General features: G+C 34.3%; 1 protein-coding gene across 3 annotated transcripts in view; it reads right to left on the bottom strand.

Moving 5' to 3' along the window:
• The window catches only part of LOC126820661 (probable tubulin polyglutamylase ttll-15), a 189,616-nt gene that overhangs the window by 66,656 nt on the left and 105,952 nt on the right, over nt 1-17,008 (bottom strand). For all 3 annotated transcript variants that reach the window (XM_050548783.1, XM_050548784.2, XM_050548786.1), the window contains exons 9-10: nt 589-673; nt 316-394 (exon numbers count right to left, since the gene is read on the bottom strand). In XM_050548783.1, the coding sequence (XP_050404740.1) occupies nt 316-394; nt 589-673 (164 nt within the window). The remainder of the gene's footprint in view (nt 1-315; nt 395-588; nt 674-17,008) is intronic.

Genomic DNA, 17,008 nt, shown 5'->3' with positions numbered 1-17,008 from the left:
TGCGACATGCAGGGGACGTCATCTTTGCATTGCATGTCACTTATCAAAAGGGCAACGTACTAAGTGGTTGAAATAGTATCCCATATTATCACATGCAAAAGAGATCTGACAGAAAAAAATCCAAACTCTTTATATTCTTTCTGTTCAAATCTGATGCCACATGTGGTTGCCTTCTTAACAAAACCTGCATTAGTAATAAATTTTGTCAACAAAACCTGCATTAGTAATAAATTTTGTCAGTCTCTCAAAAATTAAATATATCCACATTAAAAGATAGGATTTTGAGGAATTCATAAGAACAATGTTACTATTTACCCGTTTCTCGAACATGATGATTAAAAGTTTCTTTAAAACTGAAGTCCATGTCTTTAAAAGCCTTTTTCAAAGATGGTATCTAGAATAATTGTAAAACATTCATTAATTATACGATCTGTAACAATCATTATCTTTCTGTACATTTATTTATTCCACGTTTCAAATATTGACGTTCTCTTGTCGTCGTCATACATCTACACTCTAAAAAATGTTTTCGAAACAAATATTTTAACGTTTATTCTAATAGTAATTTTTATACATGCTTGAATTTACCTGCCACATAGGAGTATAGTCATCACCAACTACGTACTTAGCACGATCTTTAGGATCAAAAGGATAGTAATTTTTAGGACAAAACCTGCAAATCAAAACAAGTCATGATTCATAAAATCAAATTTGACAGGTAAAAAAGGGGACAACGATTCCAAACAGGATCTTTAATTCAAAACAGATAAAAGCATCTGATATGAATAGAGATTAGAATATATCGAATAATCAAATGGAGGTTTGGCGAGATTAAATAAGGCACAGATGTTACTACAGCACGTATAAATCCATGTATAAAGACCTACACTTAACAAAGAAAGATCTGCGTAAAACACACGGTCGAACAAGAAATCGCACGGTAAATTGGATTTAACACCTACGCGTCAGATAAAGCCTGCTAGTCCTTGATAAAACATCTTTGGTGCAGTTATAACACGCTTTCGAGAAAACTCACCAAACAAAGAATACACACTGTGTCGTTTTTAACCCGTTCGTTAATTAACACACCCAGTACAGAAGACGCACCGTCACAGACATTTTCACCCTTAGCGATAATTAAATCACCTTTCAGTCAATTTCTCACTCCTGTTAATTAACACACCGTATCTACAGATTTTAGCCTCTTCGTATTAGATTTGTTGTGATAATTAGAATTTTACCGATATTCGTACAAATTTACCAAAATCGGTAGATATCTATGCCCTAAACGTACATATAACACTATTACTACTTCTCAGTGTCAGTTTAATATATAAAAAACATTAAATATTGGTTGTTGTTTGATTTCTCCAACCTGGTGATGAGTTTAATATTAGAGTAACAGCTATAGGCAACACGGCCAACCCGGGTAACAAGAAAAAGAACAGAAGATCATACCCAGTGTGCCAGAGCTCCACTGTCCCGCGCTATATCCCAAGTACCAAGGTCCCCAGTCGTAATACCAACCTTGTGGGTTTTCTCCAATCCTCCGGTTTCCTCCCACTGCTAAAGACCCCTACGCGCAAGTGAATTATTGAAATAAAATTGAACCATATGTTAGTCCTGAAATGACCTAGTTTGTGTTGAGCGGAAGTTAAACCCATTTCTCTCTCTCTCTTTAGTTCTGCTCCATGTTAACGTTTAGTATGCGAAACATTTAATATCATGGATTTAGCTGTTCTAATAGTAAGGACAGGAGGACCACACTACGCGTAAAACAAAAATCTACAAGTTATCAAAAATCATTGAAAATCAATATACTTTTTCGTCTCAAGACCTTAATCTCTGTGTATCAATCTAAAGTGAATTGGAGGATAACTTTGGTCTCGAGAGCATCCACAAGATTTTTCAAAGTGATCAAGGGCCACATCTCTGGCAGTAATTATCAGAAATCATTGAAAATCACTAGGCTTTATCGTCGCATGGCCTTAAACACTGTGTATCAATTTAAAGTCAATCGGATATTAACTCTGGCAGTAATTATCAGAAATCGTTGAAAATCAATAGGATTCCTCTTCTCATGACCTTAAACACTCTGTATAAATCTTAATTAAATCAGATATTAACTTTAGCCTCTAGAGTGTCCATAAGATATTTTGAAGTGATCAACGGCCATAACTTTGGCAGTAATTATCGAATATCGTTGGAAATCAATAGGCTTCTTCGTCTCATGAACTTAAACCATGTGTAAAAATTCAAAGTCAATTGGAAACTAACGTTAGCCGCTGGAAGGTCCACAAGCAATTTCAAAGTGAGCAAGGGCCATAACTCGGCAGTAATTATCGGAAATCGTTGAAAATCAATAGGCTTCTTTGTCTCATGACCTTAAACACTGTGTATAAATTTAAAGTCAATCAGATATTAACTTTAGCCTCTAGAGCGTCCACGACAGCGTGCTGACAGTGTTTTTCAACATAAACTGATCAAAATTATGGGCATGTGAGACATATAATATATAGTGCATTTTGGCACATAATGTCGACGTGAACGGCTTTTCCTTTTTTCTTCCATTTCCTCTTTAGAATGGCTGGGCTCGAATGTTTATACGACATTACTATAGACCTATAGAAGAGTTATTTTATATTCCAATACGTTGGTGTCTGACGTTGACATATTTTGGAAGATTATATATTTATTTGAATATATATGTGCCACAAGTCCGTTGAAATAAATAAAAACACTGTCAGCAGACTCAGCACGCACAAAAACATTCAAGCACACGAAATACATGTCACTTGCAAGCTGTCAATCAAACCACGTGATGTAAACAATTAGCCATGTGGCGTGAATTGAGGCACATCGTACTGTTCAGTATGAGTGAACTTGCGCCACGACTTTGTGTACTAAACGTTAAAAAAACATAAATTCATGTTTATAATATCCTAATAAACAACCCATTTGATCAGATATGTGGTCAAAGGACCACGCGTGAACACAATACAGCAGTAAACTTATGCCAAATCTGTATACTTACTATAGAGCCCAGTGAGCGTGTTGAACCAACTGTCACTTCCGGTTTAATAATTGTGACATCTAGAGAGACCTGAAGCTAAAAACGCGATTTTTCGTACAATAAGGGGCCATAATTCAGGAAGTTACTATCCAATATGTGCGAATATCGAAAGGAACCAAGATCTTCGGGTTATAAACATTTTAAGTTTTATTAAAATCAAAAGAAATTCGAACTCAACCATCCTTAGGGTGTAACGGTGATATATTCAAACGTTTTTTTAAATCGCATAAAAATTATGACCGCTATAGGGTCCACAAGCTAAAAACGTGTTTTTTCGTACAATCAGGGGCCATAATTCAGGAAGTTACTATCCGATATGCGCGAATATCGAAAGGAACCAATATCGTTGGGTTATAAACTTACATTTCAAGTTTCATCAAAATCTGAAGAAAATTGTGACCTCTAGAGGGTTCACAACATTGATATACCATATTTTTACGCTATTCGAGTACGAGGGGCGGCCATTTTGTCTGTCAGTTTTGATTCGATTATTACGAAATTCAATCTCAACCTTCCTTAGGGTGTAACGGTGATATATTCAAACGTTTTCTTAAATCGCATAAAAATTATGACTGCTATAGGGTCCACAAGCTAATAACGCGACTTTTCATACAATCAGGGGCGATAATTCAGGAAGTTACAGTCCGATATGCACGAATATTAAAAAGAACTGAGATCTTTGAGTTATAAACTTACATTTCAAGTTTCATCAAAATTAGAAGAAAATTATGACCTCTAGAGGGTCCACAACATTGATATACCAATGCTATTTGAGTACAAGGTGCGGCCATTTTGTCTGTCAGTTTTGGGCCGATTTTTATGAAATTCGAACTCAACCATCCTTAGGGTGTAACAGTGATATATTCAAACGTTTTTTTAAATTGCATAAAAATTATGACCGATATTGGGTCTACAAGCTAAAAACATGATTTTTCGTATAATAAAGGGCCATAATTCAGAAAGTTAATAACTGATATGCGCGAATATCAAAAGGAACCAATATCTTTTGGTTATGAACTTACATTTCAAGTTTCATCAAAATCAGAAGACATTTGTGACTTTTAGAGTGTCCACAACCTTGATATACCATATTTTTACGCCATTTGAGAAGGATGGGCGGCCATTTTGTCTGTCAGTTTTGGGCCGATTTTCACGAAATTTGAACTCAACCATCCTTAGGGTGTAACGGTGATATACTAAAACGTTTTTTTAAATCGGATAACCAGCGGCTGCCAGGCAGGATACGCCCACATTTTGCAAGAGATGGATAGAGAACAAGCTAAAAACAAAAACGAGTTTCTGTACAATCAGGGGTCATAATCCAGAAAGTTATGATCTGAAATGCGCAAATATCAAAAGGGACTGAGATTTTTGAAATATAAAGATATGTTTTAAGTTCCATCAAAATTGAATAAAAATTGTGACCTCTAGAGGGTTCATAACCTTTGAATTACATACTTATATGCAATTTGCATACAAAGAGTATTCATTTGGTCGGCAGTTTCATTTCGATTTTCCCAAAATTCCAATTCAACCTTCATTATGGTGGAATAGTGATCTAAACGGTTTTTAAAATCGAAAAAAACCTTGTGACCTCTAGAGAATCCACAAGCTAACCAGCGGCTGCCAGGCAGGATACGCCCACATTTTCGAGAGATGGATAGAGAACAAGCTAAAAAGAAAGTGGTTTTTCCTACAATCAAGGGCAATAATTCAGGAAATTACAATTCAATATGCGCAAACATCGAATGGAACCGAGATCTTTGTGTTATAAACTTACAAATAAAAATTGTGACCTCTATAGTGTCCACAACCTTGATATACCATATTTTTAGGCTATTTGAGAACGAAGGGCGGCCATTTTGTCTGTCAGTTTGGGCCGATTTTCACGAAATTCGAACTCAGCCGTCCTTAGGGTGCAACGGGGATATAATAATACGTTTTTTTTTTAAATCGGATAAAAATTATGACCTCTATAGGGTCCACAAGCTAAAAACGCGATTTTTCGTACAATCAGGGGCCATAATTCAGGAAGTTACGGTCTGATATGTGCAAATATCGAAAGGAACCGAGATCTTTGGGTTATAAACTTATATTTAAAGTTTCAACAAAATCAGATAAAAACTGTGACCTCTATAGGGTCCACAACCTTGATATACCATATTTTTACGTTATTTGAGAACGAACGGCAGCCATTTTGTCTGTCAATTTTGGGCCGATTTTCATGAAAGTCGAACTCAGCCGGCCTTAGGATGCAACGGTGATATAATAATACGTTTTTTTAAATCGGATAAAAATTATGACCTCTTTAGGGTCCACAAGCTAAAAACGCGATTTTTCGTACAATCAGGGGCCATAATTCAGAAAGTGACGGTCCGATATGCGCGAATATCGGAGGAACCGAGATCTTTGGATTATCAACTTGCATTTCAAGTTTCAACAAAAAAGGGATAAAAATTGTGACCTGTATAGTGTCCACAAGCTAAAAACGCGATTTTTCGTAAAAACAGGGGCCGTAATCCATGAAGTTTCGATCCGATACATGCCAATATCGAAAGGAACTGAGATCTTTTGGAGATAAACCTATATTTCAAGTTTCGTCAAAATCAGATAAGAATTGTGACCTGTAGAGTGTCCACAAACAAATTGTGGCCGGAGGGATCAGGACGGATAGAGGTGACGACAATATACGTCCACATGAAAATGTGGGTGTATAAAAATTGTGACATGTAGAGTGTCCACAAATAAATTGTGGATGGACGTCCGGACGGACAAACAATATACGTCCACATGAAAACGTGGGCGTATAAAAATTATTACCTCTTTAGGGTCTAAAAACGCGATTTTTCGTACAATCAGGGGCCATAATTCAAGAAATTACGATCCAATATGCGCGAACATCGAAAGGAACTCGATTTTTCGTACAATAAGGGGCCATAATTCATGAAGTTACGATCCAATATGCGCGAATATCGAAAGGAACCGAGATCTTTGGGTTATAAACTTACATTTCAAGTTTCAACAAAATCGGATAAAAATTGTGACCTCTATAGGTTCCACAAGCTAAAAACATGATTTTTCGTACAATCAGGGGCCATAATCCATGAAGTTTCGGTCCGATACATGCCAATTTCAAAAGCAACCTATATTTCAAGTATTGTCAATATCGGATAAGAACTGTGACCTGTAGAGTGTCCACAAACAATTGTGGACGGACGAACAGTGGCGATGACAATATACGTCCACATGAAAATGTGGGAGTATAAAAATCAATAGGCTTCCCAGCAAACACAAAACGTTTTGGTAACATTAGTAATTAGTTCTAATATGGTTACGTTCAGAATGTTTGTTTAAGCACGTTCGTTCTCCAAACGTTCGAAAAGGGTACAGAGATAGATTATACTTTTTATAAACGTTCCAGAAACATCGCCAGAATGTTATCTTTTGGCGTTTTAATTTTACTTTCATTCAACAATGACCAAACGTTATTTTGATTGTTTTTATAATGTTTCATCAGCAAACATTGCATTAAAACATTAGATTAAGGTTTTTTTATGACGTTATATCGCTGATACTGTGAGACGTTACTAAACATTAATTAATATCGTTCTAGTGACGTTTACTTAAGAAACGTTCAGATTAGTTGTTCCAAGAACATCAACTGAACCACCTGAATCAACGTTATTTCCCAAGCCTGGTCAGGCAACCTGTAAACGACAGTAAATTATGTTCTTCTAACGTAACTATTGTAGCGTTTTAACTTATGATTCTTTGAACGTTAGTAATATATTTGTTTGTGACGTTATATTGATTTCAGTTTTTAAAACGTTCTGTTTTTCTAATCTAAAAACATTAAAATTAAACGAAAAATAAACCCTTCCAGTAAAGTCGTAAAACGTTAGATTTCTATTTCACATATTCTTTACATCATTAGCAAACGTTGCATTAAAACATTAGATTAAATGCTTGTCCACGAGAAAACCATGCAAAATCGTGCAAAATCGGGAAGGTGATGGGTCAGCCGATTCCATTCATAGGGTTTGGTCATGCCCATGAGACTACTCGATAGCCAAAACAGCCGATCTCAGAAATTGACCCTAGCCGAGATACGGCACACAGGTGTTTTTTGGGCTTTTTTCTCATTTTTTCGTCAATTTTAGGCAATGTTAGCTGCTGTTTTTCAGGTTGTAAATGAGTACTTATAAAACGAATGATGATTCGATATATTAGGCTAGGTAGTAATGTTTCAAAAAAATGAAGAAAGAAAAATCTATCTTTCCACTCAGGGGTGCCATTTGGTTATTCCTGAAGTGTATAAATCAAACCTTAGAAAGAACCCTAACTTTATGCCGTGATATCTCCACAGCTGCGGGATCCCATGAATTCTTTTTGTGGTTGTTAGTAACTGGGTATCAGGTCTCTCGATTAAAAAAATAAAATTTCATATATGTCTATAACTACACTCTCAAAAATAGTGGGTAATTTTGACAAAAATCGGATAAATTCGACAATTTTACAAATGTTTAACCCCAATATTATCAAACTGATATTCAAACAAATGTAGTATAATACAGACGCCTTCACAGCTACTATGTTTTCGCAACATAATGTTCGTATGACAACTCTTACTGCAACTGGAAGTGAAAATTTGCTAAAATTCGCATTATTTCACTCTTAAATCTCTTGATATGTACAGATCTCATTATAAGCTGCAGTTGAGAGAACTGTCATAGCTCACAGTAGTCATTGAATAGTAAAATGTAGGCCTAAATCCTCAAGATTGGAAAATAAATTCTACACTCTAAAAAGTTTCAGGTCAGCACGACTAAAAAGGCAAGATTTTGTCTTTTCTTTCAATTTTCAGGACCGATGTTATCTTTACCTCTACCTGCGACCAACGAGTTAATCATCTATATTTAGACTATACCCTACCTTCAAGTAGTAGTCCTACACTTTTAAAGTACGGTGATCATCATCTTCACAAAAAGCCCCAAAAACAAACAAAAAACTTTTTTTTTTTCAATTGGCTTAATGTAGTATTAGGTGTACGTATATATCAGAATATCGAACAGCAACTATTGGTACTAGTAGTAGAGTAGTTTTATACATGTTGGTCTAACTCATAACATTTTTTTTAACTTGTTGTACGTAAAGCAGAAAGCACAGATTGCTCTCTGAGGTAAGAATATACAATCGCAGATTAAATACTAAATTGGGCAATGCCCGTTATTGACCTGGTGAGTCAATCTTTAATCCTCACAAAATATCAAATATATACAAAATTTACTTTCAGGAGGGAATACTAATCCTTACAAAATATCACATCTAATTACATACATGAACCCTCACAAAAAATCAAATGTAATACAAAAACTACGTTCATAATTTTTCACAATATATCAGAGACATTCAATGAATCCTTTCCTTATAAAATATCAAATACAGTATTATACAAAATTTACATTCACGAACCCTCGCAAAATATATTACAAAATTTACATTCATAAATTTTTACAAAATATCAGTAGGATAAAATAGTGGAAGTAACTCATGAATCTAATCTCCTCAGTGTATATCAGGATCTATCAGCAGGACGGTGTTACTATCATTGACAAATAGTAAATATCATCAGGACGGTGTTATAATCATTGACAAATAGTAAATATCAGCAGAACGGTGTTATAATCATTGACAAATAGTAAATATCATCAGGACGGTGTTATAATCATTGACAAATAGTAAATATCAGCAGAACGGTGTTATAATCATTGACAAATAGTAAATATCAGCGGGACGATGTTACTATCATTGAAAAATAGTAAATATCAGCGGGACGATGTTACCATCATTGAAAAATAGTAAATATGAACAGGACGGTGTCATTGAAAAATAGTAAATATCATCAGGACGGTGTTATAATCATTGACAAATAGTAAATATCAGTAGAACAGTGTTACTATCATTGATAAATATGTAGTAAATATCAGCGGGACGATGTTACTATCATTGAAAAATAGTAAATATCATCAGGACGGTGTTACTATCACTGACAAATAGTCAATATCAGCGGGACGATGTTACTATCATTGAAAAATAGTAAATATCATCAGGACAGTGTTATAATCATTGACAAATAGTAAATATCAGTAGAACGGTGTTACTATCATTGACAAATAGTAAATATCATCAGGACGGTGTTACTATCATTGAAAAATAGTAAATATCAGTAGAACGGTATTACTATCATTGACAAATAGTAAATATCAGCGGGACGCTGTTGCTATCATTGACAAATAGTAAATATGAGCAGCCATTCATAAATTTTTACAAAATATCAGAAGGATAAAATAGTGGAAGTACCTCATGAATCTAATCTCCTCAGTGTATATCAGGATCTATCAGCAGGACGGTGTTATTATCATTGAAAAATAGTAAATATCATCAGAACGGTGTTATAATCATTGACAAATAGTAAATATCAGCAGAACGGTGTTATAATCATTGACAAATAGTAAATATCAGCGGGACGATGTTACTATCATTGAAAAATAGTAAATATCAGCAAGACGATGTTACTATCATTGAAAAATAGTAAATATGAACAGGACGGTGTCATTGAAAAATAGTAAATATCATCAGGACGGTGTTATAATCATTGACAAATAGTAAATATCAGTAGAACGGTGTTACTATCATTGACAAATATGTAGTAAATATCAGTGGGACGATGTTGCTATCATTGAAAAATAGTAAATATCATCAGGACGGTGTTACTATCATTGACAAATAGTAAATATCAGCGGGACGATGTTACTATAATTGAAAAATAGTAAATATCATCAGGACAGTGTTATAATCATTGACAAATAGTAAATATCAGTAGAACGGTGTTACTATCATTGACCAATAGTAAATATCATCATGACAATTACTCAATGGGTTTTTATTCGTAATTATATTTTAGTGTGTTGTAAATGTTTTCCTTACCGACAAGGGGGGTTCGATGGCCGAATGGTTAGCGCGTGTGCGTTGTATCATAAGGTCTGACGTTGAGTCAACTGGCGTGGTTTCGATTCCCCGGTTGTACGTCACAAGGTGTAGGGTAGCCTATCCAACCTCATGGGTTTTCTCCGGGTCCTCCGGTTTCCTCCCACTGCTAAGGACCTATACACGAAAGCAAATTTTTGAAATAAAATTGAACCATGCGAGTCCCGAAATGACCTAGTTTGTGTCGAGTGGATGTTAAACCCCATCTCTCTCTCCCTACCGGCAAAAGAAATAAATATGCGACACCCCTTGTTGACTGCATGGACGACTTAGCTGCTGTGGGCGTATGTTTCGTTGCCTGGCAATCTATCTTTAAAATCCACAACAAGCCAATGAATAATGTAATATCAATTTGGTGTGAATGGGGTATGCTGCATTGACTGGAATACGTTTTACATTCAGGAATTGTCAGCCACAGAACAAACTAACCATGTGCGAACAAAATAGCATGTGCGATGATGTAGGAAAGTTATTTTACCAGATTACAATTATCTAAAACATGATCAAACAGAAATTTCTCCCAGTTCGCTAGGTTTTGTGTATTTGTTCCTTATACTATTGGATGCGTTTTCTAGCTAATGATACTATTTCACAATCTAAATTGAAAAAATATTTATTTATTGTTTTAACTACATGTATTTATCTTTTTTAATTAACACAGTGTTTCTTGTTATTTCTAATACAGTGCACGCACAAAAATGTGTGGTCTGTTTTCACAATCACCGGGTTAGTATGTTGGGGTGTTCATTTATATGAACACCTACCTTTCCTCAAATGATCACCTGTGCACGTGCTAAAACAACAAATTACAGGTTGATCAGTAACTTGAACACCCGAGTCAGAACAAAGGGTCCAGTGTGTAAGTTTGGTTATGACCCCCGATTGTACAAAAAAATAGCTTGTGGTGCCTCTAAGTCACAATTTCGCGAAATTGCTTGTGATGCCTCTAGGTCACAATTTCGTGAAAATCAGACTGAAACTGCCCGACAAAATGACTGCTCCTTGTACACAAATAGTATAAAAGTATGTTACAATTTTTATCTGATTCTGATAAATCTTTATATGTTTCTATACCAATGATCTTGGTTCCTTTAGTTATTAGTGCATATCGGATTGTGACTTCTGGGATTACAGCCCCCTGATTGTACGAAAAATCGCATTTTAGGTTATTGGCCCTCTGAAAGTTACAATTTGTATTTGATTTTGATGAAACTTAAAACGTGTTTATTAAATATCAATATTAGAGCATATCTGACCATAACGTCCTTGATTATGCCTCCTGATTGTACGAAATATCATGTTTTTAATTTGTTAACCCTCTAGAGGTCACAATTTTTATTTGATTGTAAAATATTTCAAATATATCACTGTTACAACCTAATGACATTTGTGTTTGGATTTTGTGAAAATGGTACCGAGACTGCCAGACAAAAAAAGATAGGTTGCCAGGCAACGAAACATACGCCCACAGCAGCTAAATCGTCCGGGCAGTCAACAAGAGTTGTCGCATATTTTTACTTTTTTCGGTAATGAAACATTTATAATACACTAAAATCTGATTAAGAGCAACAACTCAGAAAACCATTAGAATTTGTTTGGTTTTTATAAAGTTCTGCCCCATGCTAACATTTTGTATACAAAACTTTTAATACTGTATCATGGATTTAGCTGTTAAAAGTCATAAAAATTCATTGAAAATCAATATACTTGTTCGTCTCAATATCTTAAACTCTGTGTATCAATCTGAAGTCAATCGGATATTAACTTTGGCCTCTAGAGCGTCCAGAAGATTTTTCAAAGTGATCAAGGGCCATAACTTTGGCAGTAATTATCAGAAATCTTTGAAGATCAATATTATTCTTCGCCTCGTGACCTCAAACACTGTTTATAAATTTAAAGTCAATCAGATATTAACTTTCGCCTCTAGAGTGTCCACAAGATTTTTTGAAGTGATCAAGGGCCATAACTCTGGCAGTAATTATCGGAAATCGCTGAAAATGAATAGACTTCTTCGTCTCGTGACCTTAAACACTGTGTATAAATTTAAAGTCAATTGGATATTAACTTTGGCCTGTAGAGCGTCCAGAAGATTTTTTGAAGTGATCAAGGGCCATAACTCTGGCAGTAATTATCGGAAATCGCTGAAAATCAATAGGCTTCTTCGTCCCATGGCCTTAAACACTGTATATAAATTTAAAGTCAATCGGATATTAACTTTAGCCTCTAGAGCTTGTGGACGCCGGACCGACGGACGAACCGACGACAATATACGACCACATTTCAATGTGGGCATATAAAAATGGCTGCTTCTTGTACATCAATACTGTAAAATTATACCCAAGGTATTGGACCCCCAACATGTATACATGTACATGTATGTCACACTCGTGGTTCCTTTTGGATAATGTCGCATGTCGGACCATATCATCCTGGATTACGACTCCTGATTGTACGAAGCTTGTTCTCTGTCCATGCATATCTTGCATGGCAACCGCTTGTACTTTTTACAATTTTGTATTCCAGAGCATACATGATAAGCTAAAGCTTGTACAAACATAAACCTATTTATTATAGTGGTAGTGCATTTTGCTAATTAGAAGTTTATTGGAAACAAATTTCTCTGTTGAATTATTTTTGTATTTCTACCACAACACCTAGATGAAGAAGGCCTATTGATTGTCAACAAAATCATAATCTGTTTAAGTTATATTTATCATACACACCGCTTAAGCTCATGAGATAAAGAATTCTATTGAGTTTCAATGATTTCCGATAATCACTGCCCAGATTATTGCCCTTGATAACTTTGAACATTTTTGTGTAGGCTAAGGTTTTAACTTGTGACAATTGCTATCGAAACATAAAGCTTTAGTAGAAGTTGAGTAAAACATGTATTGTCTGTTCTGTAAATAATGAAAAAATTAAATCTGTTGAAGTAGAAAAGCTGTTATTTGAAATAATTGTTAAAATACACACTAACACATGTTTAACTAATCTTAAGTTTGATTTCAGAAGCCTGTAGAAAATTACAGTACTATTAAAGAGATCTATGATTTCATTGGAGATACCCTCAAATATGCTCAGGTAATCAACTTTATCATATTTTCAATTTGAGAGAATATTGTTGCCATATAAAAGTCAGTCCATCAGTCTGTAAAATTCCAGTATTTGTGAAACTTCATCGGGCCAGAGAAAATCATAAGTCCAAAACTTAAGTGTGACTCTAGTCCAAAGATTTGTCTTATCTACGATGAGGAGATCTAAACAGACTTGCGAAAATCTTAGCTGAGGAGTATCTAAAGCATTTATCAGGAATCATAACACATATTCAAATGTTATTGCGGCCATGGTTCTCAATATTTTTTCGAACATGATTTGCAGAACTGCCAATCAAATGAGGTAAATTAAGGCAATTGATTAGCAATTTCCGGTTTTGATGAGCAATATTTTGGGAAAATTGTGATTAAATAATGTCTTTAAATTGTAAATTGTTGAATTTACAATATAATGCAAAGTTTTATTTAGGTATAAATATTTCAAAAATTATTATTATAAATATAGATTTCAAACTTTGCCCACTGCTGTCTATACTTGCATGTCTTACAAATACTTTCTTCAAAGCAGTGCCAGTTGAGACATGGTTGTAAACATAACAGAATAGTTTTGATATGATATTTCGTGGATTGATTGGTATTTTGGAAATGACATGAAATGATATGGGGTTTAATGTCGTACTGTTCTGCTCCGAATTGGGCAAATGAAGACGGTTGTATTTTGGACACAAAAAGAACAACCATATTATGTGCTGTCATCCACTCATTAGTTTACTGGATGTTTGTGTAGACATTTCATGCTAAAGCTAACTTGCCTCATTAGGGTTTCACACTGCGAAGCTTGTGTGAAACACTATTGTTTTTGTTAAGATTATTAGGGTTTCACACTGCGTAGCCAGTGTGAAACACTATTGTTTTTGTTCGGATTATTATTCTTCTTATTATTATTATTATTATTATTTTTCCATTTGAGCATATCTCAGAAACTACTTGTCGGATCGATTCGATGTCTTCGGCTTTACTGGGAAAGTGGGTTTGACTTAAATTTTAAAGCTATTTCCAACGTTCTGCGACAATGCGAAATGTCCGAAATCACTGAAGTTGTCGTTTTTCGATATTTTGCCGTAATGTTATCAATAATTGTCGGATTGTAATATTTGATACATTTTGACATAGCCAGAGACAAGGCACATAGCTAAGGTACTTTGGATTTTTTATTTTCGACGAATCTTCGGAGATAGTAGGCGCCAAATTTTGAAAATTTAAATTTTTACGAAAAACTTTTTTATTAATGGATATTTTTATGTGGTATTTTACCAAGGGTTAAAGGGTCATCTGATTTGACAAAAAATGTCAACATTTTTTGTCACCGTATTTTTCCTTGGCCCCCATTGGCTAATTCAGTTTTTCAGTCCTGGATTAATTATTTATTGTTCGAATTGTATAAAACAAAGTTCATATGTTCCGCGGTCCAAAATGTCATTTTTTTTGTTACCGGTACATTTTCCTTTCGGCAACGGAAGTAACATAAATTTAGCAAAAACTGCAATTTTGAGAGTTCGGTACCACTTTTTGAAAGCAAATATTATTTTTTTCAAATCTGGTATGACTGAAAGGGTTTGCCCTGTTAATGCGCAGAAATCATCGCGCTCAGTTTTTTTAATTTTTATTTCGTTTTCGGATCATTTCGATTTAAAGGTGATAAAAGGTGAAAAAATGAGCTATTCACAACCCATTCAGGCTTTTCATATTTTAAAATATTTCTTCGCAACTTTCATAAACTAGTAGCAATAATCCATACGAAGAGAATGTATGTGAAAATTATTTTGTAATATGAACAGTTGCCGAGAAATGGGCAATTTTGTATGAGTCACTTTTTACGCTAGTTTGCCTGTATAAGAGTCAATTATTATTCGATTTTCATAAAAGTGATACCATTTGATGCGTAATGTCAATTTTAACAAGGTCAAACCAATTTAACATTTTCAATGTCACCGGAAATGACGTAATTTGGGCAAAATTGTATTTATAACCTTCAAAACCAGTAATTTATTCAAATGAGTCTTATTTGTTATTTGTTTAAAATTTTGATATTTTATTCCAATCAACTAATAGAATGAACCCAAACGATCATATAGATATCACAAAATGGTTTCTGACTTGTTCAGTTGCGGAGAAATAGACGATTTTCAACAGGTCACTTTTCAAGGTTTTTGGTCCATAAAAGTGTCAATTATTATTTGATTTTCATAAAATTTCCCGTGTGATACCTAATGCCATTTACGATTTCATACCAGTAATTTAACACTTTTACTGTTACCGGAAGTAACGTCATTGTGGCAAAAACTGTATTTTTAGCCTTCAAAACAGATATTTTATTCAAATGAGTCTGATTTGTATTGTTTTTAAAATTATGATATTTGATTCCAATCAACAAATAGATTGAACCCACACGATCATACAAATACCAAAAAATGGTTTCTAACTTGTACGGTTGCAGAGAAATAGACGATTTTCTACAAGTCACTTTTCAAGGATTTTGGTCTATATTATTCGATTTACATAAAATTTTCACCATGTGATGCCTTATGCTATTTCTGATTTCATGAAACTAATTTAACATTTTCATTATCACCGGAAGTAATGTAATGTTGTCAGGATCACTTACATGTAATGAAATGTTGTCAGGATCACTTACATGTAATGAATGTATACAATGAATTGATATTGCCGGATTTGGTTGATTCTGCGTACATTTTATGTGATGTGTGCAATGCTTAAATGGCAACCTGTTAAATGGTTTCATTGGTACCGGAAGTGACAAATGTTCAAGGGTAACGGGGCACCGGTGAAACCCGTCATTACTGCATCGCAGTTCTAGTTTTTATTATTATTATTATTATTTTTTTTTCCAATTTGATTGTATCTCAGAAACTACATGTCGGATCGATACGATTTCTTCGGTTTTATTGGAAAAGTGAGTGTGACTTAGAGATTAAAGCTATTTCGGGCATTCTGTGACAAAGCGAAATGTCCGAAATCACCGAAGTTGTTGTTTTTTAAAAAAATGCCGTAGTATTAACAATAATCATCGAATTTTAACATATGATGCATTTTGACATAGCCGGATACCAGGCACATAGCTGTGCTACTTTTGATTTTTGATTGTCGACGAATCTTCGTAGATATTAAGCGCCAAATTTCGAAAATTTAAAATTTTACAAAAAACTTTTTTATTTATGAATATTTTTACATGGCATTTTAACCAGGGTTAAAGAGTTATCCGATTTGACTAAAAATGTCAACATTATTTGTGTCCGTAATTTTCCTTGGCCGCCATTGGCTAATTCAGTTTTTCAGTCCTAGATTAATCATTTATTATTCGATTTGTACAAAAGAAAGTTCATATGCTGCGTGGTCCAAAATGTCATTTATATTGTTACCGGTAAAGATTTGTGTCGGCACCGGAAGTAAAGTAAAATCAGCAAAAACTACAATTTTTACAGATTTTGACAGTTCGGTACAACTTTTTGAAACCAAATATTATTTTTTCAAAATTTGAAATTACCAAAAGTATACGCCATGCAAAGGCGCACAAATCATCGGACTCAGTTTTTTTAATTTCAATTTCGTTTTCAGGCTATTTCGATTAAAAGGTGAAAAAAGGTGTAAAATTAAGCTATTTACAACCCATCCAGCGTCTTCATATTTCAAAATATTTCATCGTAACTTTCATAACCTCGTAGCAATAACCCATACAAAGAGAATGTATGTCAAAATTAGTTTGTAATATCAGCAGTTGTCGAGATATAGACAATTTTGCATGAGTCACATT

Source organism: Patella vulgata, chromosome 5 (genome assembly GCF_932274485.2).
Source record: "Patella vulgata chromosome 5, xgPatVulg1.2, whole genome shotgun sequence".
NCBI lineage: Eukaryota > Metazoa > Mollusca > Gastropoda > Patellidae > Patella > Patella vulgata.
This window is presented reverse-complemented; position numbering and strand designations above follow the sequence as displayed.